Source organism: Vicugna pacos, chromosome 13, assembly GCF_048564905.1.
Source record: "Vicugna pacos chromosome 13, VicPac4, whole genome shotgun sequence".
NCBI classification, from domain to species: domain Eukaryota; kingdom Metazoa; phylum Chordata; class Mammalia; order Artiodactyla; family Camelidae; genus Vicugna; species Vicugna pacos.
This window is the reverse complement of record NC_132999.1, coordinates 59,239,823-59,255,384: the sequence shown is the minus strand read 5'-3', so window position 1 is coordinate 59,255,384 and position 15,562 is coordinate 59,239,823. Positions and strand designations below refer to the sequence as shown.

The following is a 15,562-nucleotide window of genomic DNA, read 5'->3' as shown; positions in this document are numbered from 1 at the left end:
AAAAAAAAAAAAGAGAGAGAGAGAGAGAGAGAGGGAAAGACAAAGGCACCTTCCCTTAAGAAGCCAGACCTACCAAGAACTAAGCCCCAGGGCTCAGTGGTGGCCGCCCTATTTGGGGCCATTGCTGGCCCTCTGGCTTCCGGTGGGGGGTGGGGTGGGGGTCTGGTTCCCAGGCCCAAGAGGGAAGGAGGTGGCACAGGGCGCAGGATGCGGACGGACAGAGCAGGGTGGCTGCAGTGGGTGCTGGACGCGTGCAGGAGTGCTAATATCTGTCCACTCCTTCATGTACCCATTGGGCACTTCCTAGCAGCGCTGGGCTGGTAGAAGAACTGCCCTGCTGAGCTTTCCGACCAGCACCAGTTGCTGGAAGGACTAAAGGCGAGCAGGACAGAAATGTGCATCCCAGTCCTCCGGGTCCCGGAGCTCCAGCGCTGGGGGACCGCCAGGTCTGTGAGCAGCGCATCAGCCATCTGGGCGGGTGCCCATCTGACGCTCACCCCCATCTCTGAATCGATTTGACTTTGTGGCATGTGTCCTCTTTGGCAGGCATCTCCAAAGCACCTATGTGTTCTCATCCTCCTCCCAGCGGCCTTGTGGTATCCCCATTTCACAGATGAGAATCCAGAGGCACAGGAAGATGAAGGAATTTGTTTAAGGCCACTTGGTTAATTAGCAGGGATTTTGTTGGTAGTGACAGTTTTGCATAAAGGGCCTCTCATTCTCAGCACTAGTGACATCTGGATGGAGTAATTCTTTGATGTGGAGGCAGTCCTATGCGTTACAGGATGCCAGGCAGCTTCCCTGGTCCCTAGACCCACCAGATACTAGGGACACCTCCCATCTGTGACAGCCCAAAGTATCTCCAGATATTGCAAAATGTCCCCTCATGGGGGTAAGTCACTTGTGGTTGAGAAACACTGACCGAATTTCTTTTAACCCCTCATTTTAAAGGACACTATGATCATGACTTCATTTGTTACTTCAGACAGGTTTACGCTGGAAAACATCTTTTTTCTTTGTTTTGAAACAATTTCGAATGTCTGGAAAAGTCTCAAGGACGGTACCAAAAACTTGTTTTGCCCGAACCATTTGAGAGTCAGTTACTGGCTTAGTGCCTTCTCATCCCTGAATGCTTGCGTGTGTATTTCACACGACTGCTTGGAGTAAAATCGTCAGAATCGGAGAGTTCGCCCTGATGCGTTTGCCACCAACGAATTCTCCGACTCCACTCAAGTTTCTTCGTTTATCTCAATAACACTCTTTAAGCACAAGAATGCCGTTCAGGGTCTTGTGCTGCCGTTGGCCGCGGCGTCCCCGGTCTCCTCCAATCGGGGGCAGTTCCGCAGGCTTTCCTTTCACAGTCATGATCTGGTCTCTTTGAAAGATTCTGCCAATGATTCGGTGGCTGCCCCGGCCTTGGTTGGTTTGCTTGACGCCTTCCTCACCCCTGGATTCAGGTGGTGCATCTCTGGCAGGAAGATGCCAGGCGTGACACCCAGCTCTCCGTGTGGGTCCCCCCACCAGGTCGCCTTTTGTCCCTTCTTCCGTGTGTTCACCACAAGCACGTGATTAGGGTGGTGTCTGCCAGGCTTCTCCCGCATGGAGCCCTCTTTCCTCCTCGGTCATTGTGAAGTATTTTGAAGGGAGGTCCTTTGAGGCTCTGAATAACTGAAGCCTCGTCAAACTTTCCTTCATTTCCATGTTTATATCTGTCTGGACCACGGACTCCTCTCACTCTACTGCCATCATTATTTAATTTGATGTTCAAATCGTCCCAGCTTAGGCCAGTGGGGGCCCCTTCAAGCTGGCTCCTGTGGCCTTTTGTCCCCGTCCTTCTGTGTTTGGAGCACCTCTTCCTCCACGATGTTCCCAGCTTAGCCCGCAATTTCCCTGCCCTGTCCTGGCTTTGCATCTAGGGGTGTTGTTGCCTGTTGCCCATGTCTGGCTGAACCTTGGTGTCAGACCCCTTCCTTGGGTCTGTTCCGCTTCCCACAGCAGCTGGACCCCAGGCCAGAGAGGGGGTGGGATGGAAAGGGGAGAGCAGTGGGGATGGAAGGGATGGATACCTCGGGCGTCAGAACCCACGTGCTGGACTTTAGCGGCCTTCAGAGCAGCCCTGGGACACCAGGCACTCCTTCCGGGGGCGGGGGCACCGATGCCCAGTGTGTCCCTGGACTTGTGCCCTGGGCTGCTGGACGTGTTAATGAGAAGCTCATTATTATTCCAGATAGCAAGGGAAACAATACATGAAGACAGTAGGCTGAAGCAACATTTTTAGGGGAAGATCAGTTACGAAATCTGACCTCTGTTCTTGGCACGATTTACTCTGCGTCTTTATCAAAGTCCACACGCGGGTGGGAGCCCGGCTGCAGGCAGATGTCGGTACCTTTCAGATTCTGCCTTTTCACCTCGATGTTTTCTTAGGCTTGTTTCCAAGAGTCAGTATCGAAGGCAGACCTTCTATTCGATGTGATGGAAGGTCAAGCCACAGGGACATCCGGAAGCCCTCTATGTGCTAGGCAGCCCCCGGGCATCCTCCCTTTTGCATATTTTTAAACAATTATTTTAATTTTTTTTCAAACTGAAGTATAGTTGATTTACAATGTTGTGTTAATTTCTGGTGTACAGCACACTGATTCAGTTATACATATATAATGCTTTTCATATTCTTTTTGTTAGAGGTTTTACAACTTCTATATAATAATTTTAAAAAATCTGCATAGACTTCAATTTTTAAGAAAAGTTTTAGACTTAGGGGAAATTTGAGGGGCTAGTACAGAGAGTTTCTGTACAGCCCACACCCAGTTTCCTTTACTGGGGACATCTCACATTAGTGCAGTAGGTTTGTCACAGTAAATGAGCCCACATTGACACATTGCTATCATCTGAAGCCAATACTCTATTCAGACTTACTTAGTTTTGCCTAGTGTCCTTTCACTGCCCACCCAGGACACCACATGACATTTTTTTTAAGTCTTTATTTTATTTTTTAAAAAAATTTTATTGAAGTGTAGTTGATTTACAATGTTCGTTTCAGGTAACACCAAACTGATTCAGTTATACATATACGTGCATATATATTTTTTCTTTTCAGATTCTTTTCCATTATACTATTACAAGAAATTGAATATAGTTCCCTGTGCTGTACAGTAGGTCCTTGTTGTTTATCTATTTTATACGTAGTAACGTGGGTCTGTTAATCCCCAACCCCTAATTTATCCCTCCTTGCCCTTTCCCCTTTGGTAACCATAGTTTGCTTTCTATGTCTGTGAGTCTGTGTTTGGTTTGTAAATAGAATTTGTATCATTTTTTTTTAAGATTCCACATATAAGTGATATCATATGATATTTGTCTTTCTCTGTCTGACTTCACTTAATATGATAATCTCTAGGAATTACAGTTTTCTCCAGATATATGCCTAGGGGTGGGAATGCTGGATCATATGGTAATTCTATTTTTAGTTTCTTAAGGAACCTCCATGCTGTTTTCCATAGTGGCTGCACCAAACTACATTCCCACCAGCAGTGAAGGAGGGTTCCTTTTTTCTCCACACCCTCTCCAGCGTTTATTATTCGTAGACTTTTTAATGATGACCATTCTGACTGGTGTGAGTTGATACCTCACTGTAGTTTTGATTTGTGTTTCTCTAATAATTAGCGATACTGAGCATCTTTTCATGTGCCTGTTGGCCATCTGGATGTCTTCTTTGGAGGCACCACATTTCATTTGATTGTCATGTCTTCTTAAGGTCCTCTGGCCTGTGACAGTTTCTGGTTTTCTTTGCTTTTGATGACCTTGGAGGTTTTGAGGGGTACTGGTCAGCTACGGTGTAGGAGCCCCTCTGTTGGAATTTGCCTGAAATTTTCCTCCTGATTAGATCAGAGCCGTGGGTTTTGGGGAGGAAGACCACACAGGTTCAGTGTCATCTTCATCACAACGTATCAGGGGTCTGTCCTCTCAAGGTGGCTGATCATGAGGCACCTTCTCTTTTGAGATCTCATTTAATCTTCATAAAGACCCTCCAAAGCTGGCATGATCTGTCCCTGAGAGGACTAAGCTGGGAAAGGTGAAGGCATGTCGTATGGGGGTCTCAGTGGGGGGGGCCTGCTGCAGGACTAGGGAGCTGGCTTCATTGTTTGGCTTCTGGCTTGCTTTCAGTTTTGTTGGTGATTATAAACACCACTGCTGGGGCAGCCTGATGGCTTTCTTTCCAGTTATTTCCTGAGGGTGTGTCCCTGAAGAGGGATTACTGGGTCAAAGTGTGTGAGGTTTCCACTGCCAGATGGCTCTTGAGAAAGAGAGAACTGGTTCACAGGGCACGAACAGCTGCATTCCTGTTCACCCAAGTCCTCTCCAAGCCTGCATTTTATCATTTTTATTTATGCTGACTTGTTACTTTGTCACACACACACCCGCCCTTTCCCTGTCAATGACTTGCTGCCAATCACCGTTGGCTGTTTGCAAAACTGAAAATTCACTCTCAAGGGGTGAAGATTTGGCTTCACTGACATCATTTAAACAAATGTGCCTCCAGCCAGAGACCGTTTCTCAGAGTGGCAGCTTGGGCAGTGGACAGTGGCCACCTCGTGGGAGGAGCCACGGTCTCCCAAGGTGACTGCTTTGCTGGGAGCAGCAGTGACCAGATTTGTTAAATCAAGAGTCAAGAGTTGTGTCATTGTACACATGTGCTTCTTTTGACCATTATTCTGGTCCATTTCCCCTTTAGACACTTCACCTGCTGACGGCTGTTTACAAGGTACAGGTGAGAGTGTCCCCCAGACAGACCCAGTGCCCATACAACAGGTTCGGACGGCCAGGCTTGTTTGTGTCATCGTGGTTGGTTGGCCTCCAGTGGGTGGTTCAGCTAGGACTCAGGGATGAGCAGCTGAGATCACTCTTGCGTTCCGGGGACAACTTAGCTGGCATCCTGGCCTCTTCGTAGCGGATTTCTCTGGTTAGGTCTGTGCACAGAACAGCAAGGAAAGCCGGGTCTCCGCAGGTGGGCTCCTGGGGAGCCGTAGAGGCTGTGCCTACCCAGAGGATGCTCAGCGCTTGGGAGTTGGCTCGCCCTGGCATAGACAGGTGCCTGCGCACCACCTCCAGCTTTCCTGGGTGGCCATCGGGCCGTGGTTAACTGTCAACATTTGCTTGGCCATGACCTGGCGCCCTGTTTGATATGAGAGGAAAGTTGGAGTGGAGGGTGGAGTTTGGGATGAGAGGATCTCGGTTGTGCTCTAAGGATCATTGCGTCTCGAGCCCCCCAAAGGGTAGGATTGCAGGGGTTGGGCTGACCAGTGAGCAGGCTGGTCGCCTGGGCTCTTTCAGGGACACATGATAGAAAATTGAACCCTCACTGGTCTGAGCCAGAAGGGGTAGGTTCAGGCATGTCCGAAGCGGGGCTTAGAAAATGTCCTCAGGACCCGTCACCGGCTCTCTATCACCCTGCCCTGGGGTCCTCACTGTGAGTTTCACACGGTGCTCGGGGGAGTTCTGGCCTCTCCAGCCCCTGGCAGTCACCAGGTGGTGGCAGCAGCCAGGGACCAACTGCTGACCCGGTGGAAGCCTCTTCGGCTCCAGCTGGGGTGAGCGCCCCTTCGGAACCACTGCTGTGTGTGGGTAGGGGTGGGTGTGCTGGGCGGGGGTCCCTGGGCTGATGGGATTAGTGGCTGGGAGAGACGTGGTTCCCCAGTTCTCTGAACGCTGCTGGGAAGTGAGCGCCTGTGCCCTAGGTCCGGGGGATGGGCGCTGGCCCTGAAACCCATCCACTGTTCTCCAGACTGAGGACCTGACAAGCGCCAGTTACCACCCAGGGGCGGAGGCGCTGGGCAGGCCAGGCAGCTGACAGACCCCCCTTGGTGAAGTCACGGCTCTTTTTCTTCTTGCAGATTCCAGGCCCGGGAGGAACCCTGCAGTAAGTAGTACCCCCTTGCCCCCACCCCAGCTTTGTGCCCCTAAACCTGACTCCTTTCCCAGCAGATCTGCTGGTTCTGAGAGCAACCGGGTAGCTCCATCCCCTCCCACAGGCCCCAGGTGCGAGCTCCCCCTGCAAGTTCAGGCGAGTCTGCCCCACAGAGGGAGCCCTGAGCACAGCGGGGCCTTGGCCAGGCCCTGTCCGAGAAAGGGAGCCCCATCTGCACGCACAGCAGCCTCGGCTCCTGGCTCGGCCCGCTGGGGACTTCCAGAAGGGCCTGCCAAACCGTGGACTTGGTTCTGGCTGCTTGGGTGCCAGGTGTGGTCTGGGAAAGGCTGCGTTTATTTTTCCCTTTCTCCTCCCCTCCCCCAGGCATCTCATCCTCAAAGCTGGGATGTCAGGTCAGAGGCCAGAGGCAACTTTTGCAACTTCAGCTATCACGAATGGAGCCCTCGGCACCCGGCTTTGTGCTTTCTCGAAGTTATCCCGGGTAGTCCTTACAATGCACAGAGTTCAGTACTGGTTTCCCGTTGTATTACAGCGGAAACAGAGGCCCAGACAGGAAAGGTGGTCCCACAGTTGGAAAGCAGATCAACTAGGATTTGAGCCCTGGTTTGTGTGACTCCAAAGCCAGTGCTCTGAACTGTTACCCTGAGCTGCCTCCTAGTAAGAGCCTCTTCACGGACCTTTTATGAAGCATTCGCTGTGCACAGGCGCTGCGCTGGGTGGCTGGGGGTTTGGGGGGCTTTGCTGATCCTGTGACCATCCAGGGCGGTGCGCATATACCAGGTCCTCACTGGGCTTTTCCTGGTGCCCTGGTGTGTGCTAGCCTCCCAGGGGCTGTGAGGATGGGTGGGGGGTGGGGGCGGGTAGCCGGGGCACCACCCTCTGCAGCTGGGTGGGGGGATGCAGGACAAAGCCATTCCATGCCTCCCGGTCTCAGGTGTGTATGGTTCACTCATTTTATTTTCACGTATCAATTCTTCCTTTACTTTCTTTTAACTCAAACATTCACACATGAGAAACATTTCCATCTTTATTTTTAAACATAATAGATGGAGCCACAGTACGAGTTCAGTTTCAAATCACGGGAGATCACATTCAAAGAGGCTTAGGTCACACAAGTTGCTGTTACAATACCGAGAAATTTCATGAGAAAGGTATTTAATGTTTTATATGGTAATCAAGTATCTGTGGCCATGCAGGCCAATGCATTAACAGCAACTGGTTTAAAAATGCCGTCTTTTGGACTTCAAATTATTTTAAAAGAATATTCAGGATTACGCAGCTAGACTTTATGAATTGCTCAGACTCATTCCATTTTGAAGGCTGGAGGTAAACTGTATTTACATCAGAACATTTCATGAGGCCACTCCTCCTTGGCACTTACCTATGAAAGTCAAAAACGAAACCAACCAACGTTTTCCTGAAGACATAGCTGTTTTAAGAATACATTAGTGTTGTCATCAAAGACTGCTGTCCCAGGAGGTCAGGGCCAGGGAGTTGGGGTGGGCCTGGCACCGACACAGAGACCGTTGCTAAAGAGCATGAATTCCAGAGTGAGATGCCGACGTTCCGGAGTTCGGCTTCCGGACACTTGCTTACTAACCCTGGGCAAATTATTTGACTCCTCTGTGCCTCAGTTTCCTGATCTGTAGAATGGGGAAGGTCCTGATATGAGCCACTTGATTGTAAGGTTGGAAGTGGTTGTAAGGGTTAACGTACAGCAAGGGCCACACACATGGTCAGCGTGGTCGGCGATGCGGCCACCATTCTTCTTCAGCACGAGTTAAAAGCAACACGACTTCACGGGGTCGCCACATGCAGGGTCATCAGGCTACAAGACTGAGAAGTCCGGGGTATTCATATGATGGCTTGAAAGCAGAGGGAGACTCACTGGGGTCTATGAAGATGAAGAAACGGGGGCTCCCTGATTCAGATACTGGGGGAGGCTGGGCATCTTTCATCAGCACCATCTCCCCTGCGCCCACAGCAGCTGATCAGGAGCATATCGGTGGCAGAGCCGGGCACAGAGGAGCTGGGGTTGCTGAGCCCCCAAGCTGCAGAGATGTGCCCCACCGTGGGGCCAGCTGGCCTGGAGAGCCTGCGGCTGCTGGAGGCCAGCCCAGCCAGCAGCCCTTCATCCCCCACCGACCTTCCTGAGCCCCGGGGGACCACGGAGCATACCAACAACAGGATCGGTGAGTCAGCCTGTCTGAGGCATCCTGGGGTGCTCGGAAGGCAGGGGGAGATAGATGCTGAGGCCTGGGGACCGGAGGCTCAGCGAGGAATAGGTGTGGGTCCCCCCACCGGCCCGCACAGGTAGGAGATGCTTTTAGTGAAGGAGTTAAACCATTCTCAGGGGTGTCATGCAGCTGGCTCCGCTTCTTCATCCTCGTTTATGTTTCTATAAAACAAGAAGAGCAGTCGTTGTTTAGAAGTTGTTTTTTTTTTTTTGTAAGGGGGAGGTAATTATTTATTTATTCATGTATCTTTAAATGGAGGTACTGGGGATGGAACCCAGGACCTCGTGCATGCTAAGTATGCGCTCTACCACTGAGCTGCACCCTCCGCCTAGAATAGCAATAGTTCTGACGTCACAGGGCCGCTGTGAGAATTGGTGAAGTGATGCACGTGAAGTTGTCTTGGTGGCTGGGGGCTCCGTCTGCCTGGTGCCTGCTGTTCTTAGAGGGGCAGTGAACCCCACTCCAGCCCCCACAAAGAGCCCCTCTGAGGGGAACAGGAGGGAGATGCCAGGGACAGCAGAGCTGCCGCTTGGCTGACATACTGGGGCGCTGCGCATGTCACCTCTTGACACATTCTGAGGATGGCGTCCTTCCCTCCTTTTTATAATTGGGGAAACAGAGGTCAGAGGGGAGAAGTGGTTTTCCCCAGTCATACAGCTACAGCTACCAAGTAGCAGAGCAGAGACTCACTCCCATGTCGGCGGGCTCCGAAAGCCCTGTTTCGTCCACACCACCCCGCTGTGGGGCCCGGAGGCCCGCGCCCCCGAACCACAGTCACTCTCCAACTGGGACCCACGGGCCTCCTTGCCTCCTCTCCCACTTTTCTCCTTCCTGCTACAGCCTGTGTTTCTCCCAAAATGCAGACCTGTCCCTATCACAGCCCCGCTTGAAATCTTCCAGGGGGTCCCTGTTACTTTCAGGATGAATTCCAGGCTTCTTATGCTGGCATTCAAGGCTGTGACAAGCTGCCTGCTCCCCACCAGACTCCCCTGCTTCCCAGCCCTACAGGTTGCTCCTCCCGCTCCCTGGCAGCCTCTTGATTCACGGAGCCTTCTCTCACAGCTAAGCTGCTCCGTGGGAGTTGCTTCCTCACCTGAAACAGCCCACGCCTTTGAAACTAGTTAATTCCTGATGTCTTGAGGACCCTTCTTATTTGCCTCCTCCTCTAGGAAGCCTTCCCTGCCCTCTCCATCTCCTGTCAAGGAGATGCCCCGCTTCTGTGCTCCTCCAGACCCCGGGTCTTCCCGCTTAGAGTCCTCAGGACCCAGCAGTGTGATTGTGTCTGTAGCGCTCCCCCCGCCCCCCTCACCTGGCTGTGAGCTCCAGGGGGCAGGGCCCGTCTCTGCCTTCTCTGGAGGGCTGACCATCACTGAGATAGTACCAGAGAGGCATCTGCGTTTGTCTTCCACATTTCTGGGGTAGGTGTCGGTGGATAGAACTCTTCAGGGCCACCAAACTGAGACTTTTGGTTTTGTAGCTTTCAGCAAGTTTATTTGCAAAGAATGTATTTTGGGAAATACCACCAAAGGCATTGCCACCAATTTCCTAAGAAGTCCTAATTTGAACATTTGAGTCCATGCTGAGAGCCTGGAAGTGCAGGGGTGGGGCCCTGGGAGTGTCTCGGGGGGAGGGGGGAGGGAGGCACCAGGCTCCCAGGTGGGCCTGGGCGGGCTTGGGCAGCCTGGCCTGTACTTAAGCCTCGCTGATGAGCAAGGTGGTGGGGAGGGAAGGCCTTGAAGCTTCTCTTGGGACACAGAAGAGACTGAGCCCTTTATCCTCCGGACACCTCCCCAGAGGAGCGGCCCTTTGTCCAGCTCCCAAGGGGACCAAACTCCAATTACGCCTCACCCCCTAGCCCTGGGCACCAGGCAGGGGAGCCCCTGCCCCTCACCTTCATGACCCCTCCCCACCAAGACAACTTTCTTGGATTCTGGAGCCCTGGGTGGGGCAGGAAGTCCAAGCAACTTCTGGAAGGCCCTCCCCCTCCCAAATGGGGAGAAGGTAGCCCTGTGATGGGGGACAGAGCCTCAGGAATCAGGACCCGAGGACTGTGAGGGGGTGAGAGTCTGGCCCCCAGCTTTGGCCTCTTCTTCCTGGACAAACTCACCCCGCTTCTCTCACACCCTACTTCTGTCCATCTGTCTGTCTGTCATCCCCTGTAGCCATGTCTGGCCTCCTCTGTGCTCTCTCTCACCTCCTGGAGTCCCCTCTCCCTCACCACCTCTGGCTCCCATCTTCTGCCAGACCCTCTGGTCAAGGGCCCTGCAGGCCTTGATGGAGGGGTGGTGGGGCCTGAGTCCCTGTTCTCTTTTTTGGGGTGTCGGGGGGCACCCGGCCCACAGTTTCAAGCTGGTAGCCCTCTCTCTAGTCCTCACTTCTGTTTTGAATACTTCTCTCTTTCCTGGAGGTATTAAAAACCAAAACAGAAAAGCTGGCATTATGCAAGGGGGTTGAGGGTACAGGGATCCTGAGTTCCTTGCCCTACCCTAGTTCTTAAGTTCCCTCTTGAGCTTCCCCATTCAGACTCCGGAGAGAGTCCCAGGGCTGAGCTGCTGGGAGCTGGGACCCTGCCCTGAGCCCAAGGTCATCAGACGCTGGGCTGCTGGTGTTTGGAATCAGCTGACCCAGGTGAAGGCCAGGCTCCCCACTTCCCAGCTTCTTGGGCAGGTGACTTAGCTCCCTTAAGCCTCCAAAGCCCTGGCAGCAGATGTCAGAAGACCACAGGGGATCAGGCCTCTGACAGGCTGGGCTGGGTACTCATCCAAGCAGTATGTACAAACGGTCCTCTTGCGTGCCCTGCAGGCACAGGCGGGAGACTGGCAGTAAACACCGAGACATACCGGCCCCTGCAACCTGTCCAAATCACCGGCTGCCGGTGACTATTAACAGGGCTGTGGTTTCTGTAGGGTGTGACCGACTGGGTTTTCCTGGACTGAAGAGATCCTGGGATGCGGAGCTTCCACTGCTAAAACCAGGACCATCCCAGGCACACCAGGACAAGGTGTGCCCCGGGTTTCTGCCTTAGGCACGTGGACAGGAGTGGAGAGGCTGGCCGGGCGGGGTGGGAGTTTCTTTGGGGATTTCTGCTAACTACCTGGTGACGTTGGGCAGGTCATTTAACGTCTCTGGGCTTCAAGTTCTTTATCTGTAAATGGGGATAAGAACAGACTATCTACCTGGTGGAAGAGATGCGAGGATTCAGGAGCTAACGTGTGGGAAGTGTCTGGAATGGCATCCAGCACAGGCTGAACTCCGAGTGCTCCCCGGTGCTGTTGGTGTCGGTGTCATTCCCCGAGTTCTCTCCCGATGCTGTTCTCTCTGTCCCTGCCCCAGCCCTGCAGAAGGGTAGAGAGAATCATGAACATTTCAATAAGTGGGCGGCTCCTTAACTCCTCAGCACACAGTTCCTAGCTGTTTTATCTCCTTTGAGCCTTAGGACACCTGTGAAGTTGGCAAGGCTTACTGTGTATCAGAGAGGTTGTGTCACCTGCCTGAGGCCACACAGCAGGAGTGGTGGCGCTGGGACTCGGCCCCTCCTCAGCCTCCTTGCTTCCATCCAGCTGGGGCTCTGGTCTCCTCACCTCCCCCACCCTTCTGCCTTGCAGAAAACATCTACATCATGAAGGCTGACACCGTGATCGTGGGGACGGTGAAGACCGAGGTGCCCGAGGGCCAGGGCCTGGTGGGGCCGGCGGGGTCTGAGTTTGAGGAGGATCTGGAAGTGGACTATGCCCCCCACTACCCCGAGCAGGAGACAGAACCACCTCTGGGCAGCTGCGGGGACGTCATGTTCTCAGTGGAGGAGGAAGGAAAGGAAGACCCCTTGCCCACGACCGACTCTGGGAAATGAGGCTTGGCCTGGGCGGGGGCAGAGAGGGCAGCCGGGTGCCTCTGGGAGGCCAGGGTGGTGCTGGGGGGACCAAGCTGGTGGCAGAGGCCCGTCTGGCCTGAACTGAGGTTCCAGCATCCAGCAGTAGGCCCAGCCTGTCAAGGCAGGAGGTTCTGGTGGTTTGTACTTGCATCCTCACCCGGCTGCCCCCTGACCCAGACCCCAGGGGAGCCTGGGCCCGCGCAGTAGAGACACCCAAGGGGCTGCGTCTGAATGGCAGTGGTTGTCGGGGCAACAGACAGTTGGCAGGAACTGGGCCCCCTGCCTTCTGCTGCTGCCAAGAAGATGCTTTGGAACCGTGGGTGTCAGACACACACACACAGGGCGGAGGGGAGGCCACGAGGCACGTACTCCTGTGTCTCTTCCTGTCGCCGTGGCCTCAGGAGTGATGCCCGCCAGCTGCCCCCAGTTACTGTGAATGTGGCCCCTGTGGGCACTGAGCCAGCGCCTGCGGTTGTTTCTCCTGAGTCAAAAGGAAAGTCAAGAGATGGGGTGTCGTCCGTCTGCCGCGTCCTGGCCGCAGCTGCAGCACTGCTTTGTGCGGACGTGAGCCCCCAGTCTGGCTTCCAGCCCTGCCCGGGCTGCTGGGACCCTCCTGGGGCTGCCAGTCCTCCGTTCTGTAGCCTCCATGGTGGGCCCAGGGCGGAGGACCACGTCACTGTCTCTGCCGCAGGAGGCATCTCAGGACCCAGATATCTGCAGACCCTCAACGGCAGTGGTGCCCCTCTCTGGTCGGAGACCTGCCCGGCCAGCTGTTGCCCGGAGAAGGGCCTGCTCTGCTTTGCCTAGGGGCTTCCTGCCCTCTTGGGGAAGGGGAACCAGGGGCTCTTCTTGGGTCCTGGCTTGCCCTGTGGGCACCATGCCCTCTGTCCTGGGCAATGAAGATCTCCCTAGGTCTGCCATGTGCACAGATCCTGGTGGCACCAGGCCCTGCCTCTGGCTCCAGCCACTCAGCACCCATGACTGGGATGTGGATGGTTTCACGTGGACGGTCTGCCAGAAAAGAAAGCCTTTAGCAGTTCAACTTGGACTGCAGGACTTCTGCGCTTCGGCTTTCAGACTCATGTCAACAAGTGGCTTTGGAAATAAGTGGCTGTGACACATCTCGGGCATGGAGTTGCAGGCAGCCCAGAGGCTGCTGGAATTACCCGCTGGAAGCCAGGCCCCGGAAAGCTGCTGTTTCCTCACCAGCCCACTGCTCTCGGGAGGAAGTTGAGGCTGGGTCAGGAATCACAAGGGTAGTTTCTGAAACAACTCAGATGTTTTGGGGAAAGTTGGAGAGAGGCTGGACACTCTGGGAGCCGGTTTACATCAGCACCTGAAGTTTATGTGGGATGGACCATATTTGCCAAAACGCCCTGAGCAAGGACAGTGTAGGGGCTCGGCTGTCCTCTGTGACTTGAGGATATTGACACGTGGTTAATGGAATGAAGTATTCTTTCAGCCAAGGGACCTTCACAGAACTTTGATCCTTTAAAAATTCATCAGGTCCCTTAAACACCAATCATAAGGCTCAGGAAATTCTCCCTGAGATTGGGAGTATCTGAGAACCACTGAACAGAAGAGTCCAAGCGATCGCTCTGCCCCCAGGATAGGGGATCCCCCTTCACCTCTAGACTGCCAGCCTCTGGAGACTAGAAGCCCTCTACCTACTGGGACAGCCCATCCCACTGCTGGATGGAGACACTCCCTTTGTGTAACTCCTGCTGCCTGGTCCCAGGCCCACCCTTTGAGGGTCCTCAGGATAAAGGGCTTGGTGCTAAGGCTGCCTGTGGGTATTGGAAGGAGGAATCCCGGAGACGGGTCTCCGCACGGCCTCCTCCCTCTGGGCTGGGCGGAGCAGCCCCACCGCTTGGGGAAAGGGAGTCACAAAGTAGCAGTGTGCATGACCCAGCCTTAGAGGTCAGGGAGTGGCCTGAGGGGTAAATGTGAACCTCAGGCGACCAGCCAGAGCTGGGAGGGGCCGGCCTGCCTACCTGGCCACAACTCAGAGGCAGGTTAGGGCCTGCTCCTCACCACAGGCAGCTAGCCTGGGGCCCCCTCTGACTGTGGCTCCCCTGGAGGGTGGAGGAAGGAGACTGAGGGCCAGAGTCAGACCTCACCCACCCCATCCACAGGACTCCAGCCCCTGCCCAGACCTCTTAGTCAGCCTGGCTGTTGAACCAGCCACTGCTTGTCATGTGATGGGTCTGAAAGCCAGGGAAAATTCCCCTGCCCTGACCAGTGATGAGGAACCTCTCCTTAACCTCTGGCCATTCTGATGTCCAGGTGGGCAGACAGACAAGGCCCCTGCTGCCCAGGGTAGCAGTTCCCAGGCTGTAAGGAACCTGCCCACATGTGCACATCCCTTTTCCTGAACACTTGCCGTTGGGGAGTGACAGTAAGTGACTAGTGTCCTACTGAGACAGGAGGGAAGGGGACAAGGCACAGCCATTCAAGGAATGACACAGCAATTAACACCTGACTGGTGGAAGATTCAACCCCTAGTAGGTCTTGAGGCTCAAGACAACAGGAGGTTTGACTCCCAGTAGACCCTGAGTTTCATTATACGCTCATTGTAATATATTAACATGGTGAATGACACTCCCACAGGCACCATGATAGCTTCAAGGCTGACTTAAAAGGTCAAAGAGTGGGCGGTGGCCCAATTCCTGGGAACCCCAGCCCCTTCCCCAGGGTAGTTGGGATAGTCCTCCCACTTGCTAGCATGTGAAGCTACTGAGCCCATAAAAACTGGCAACACCATGCCTCGTGGCCTCACTGGCTCCCTGGTCTTCAGAGACGGCCCGCACTCTGTGGAATGTGTACCTACTTTTACTTTAACCTGAGCACCCAGCCCCCACACCTCGTGGCCTTTCTCTCGCCTTCTGAAACAGCCTGCACTCTATGCAGTATGTATCTCTCTAAATAAATCTACCTTTACTCAACTGCGGCTCGCTCTTGAATTCTTTCTTGCATGAAGCCAAGGACCCACGCTTGGTGGGGCACGTCCCAGGGGCTCAACCGAGACCTGGGACACAGCCCTCCCCTTGCCCCACATTCGTTTTTCCTGTATCACTACAGGAGCTATTGCATTCAAAGAAAATCCATTGTTTCCCAAGGCAGGCTTGTAGGTTGTAAACTACGCTAGTTTTTAGAATCTCTAAGGCCAGGGCCAGTCCCTAAGATGGAACAAGAGCCTGAATCTCCAGAGCATCCTTCTCCGTCTCCATCCGTCCCCAGCCTTGAGAGCCTAAAGACCCCATACGGCATCTCCTGCATCTTCTCTGTCCCACGGTCCCCAGGGCCTGATGTGTTGGGCTGAACAGAAATGAAAACCTGTGCAGAGATGAGAAGCGGCTCTCTGGCCACAGGTTCTTGGGTGCCTTCTCTCCTTCCACCCGCTTCCTTGATTTTCCGTGTCCTCTAAGGGGTTAACAGCTGGGGAAGTGCAGGGTGGGAGATGCCGGGGTCAGGATGGGTGGAGGGAGGGATTCACAGGCAGGGCCCAAGAAATAACTCTTTAATGTGTCAATG

General features: G+C 54.0%; 1 protein-coding gene across 4 annotated transcripts in view; it reads left to right on the top strand.

Annotated features, from left to right (window-relative positions):
- The window catches only part of TNFRSF8 (TNF receptor superfamily member 8), a 64,006-nt gene extending 49,043 nt beyond the window's left edge, over nt 1-14,963 (top strand). For all 4 annotated transcript variants that reach the window (XM_072975370.1, XM_006197020.4, XM_072975368.1 and 1 more), the window contains 3 exons: nt 5,886-5,911; nt 7,905-8,112; nt 11,763-14,963. In XM_072975370.1, the coding sequence (XP_072831471.1) occupies nt 5,886-5,911; nt 7,905-8,112; nt 11,763-12,007 (479 nt within the window). In that variant the 3' untranslated portion in view covers nt 12,008-14,963. The remainder of the gene's footprint in view (nt 1-5,885; nt 5,912-7,904; nt 8,113-11,762) is intronic.
- Nucleotides 14,964-15,562: the final 599 nt, after the last annotated feature.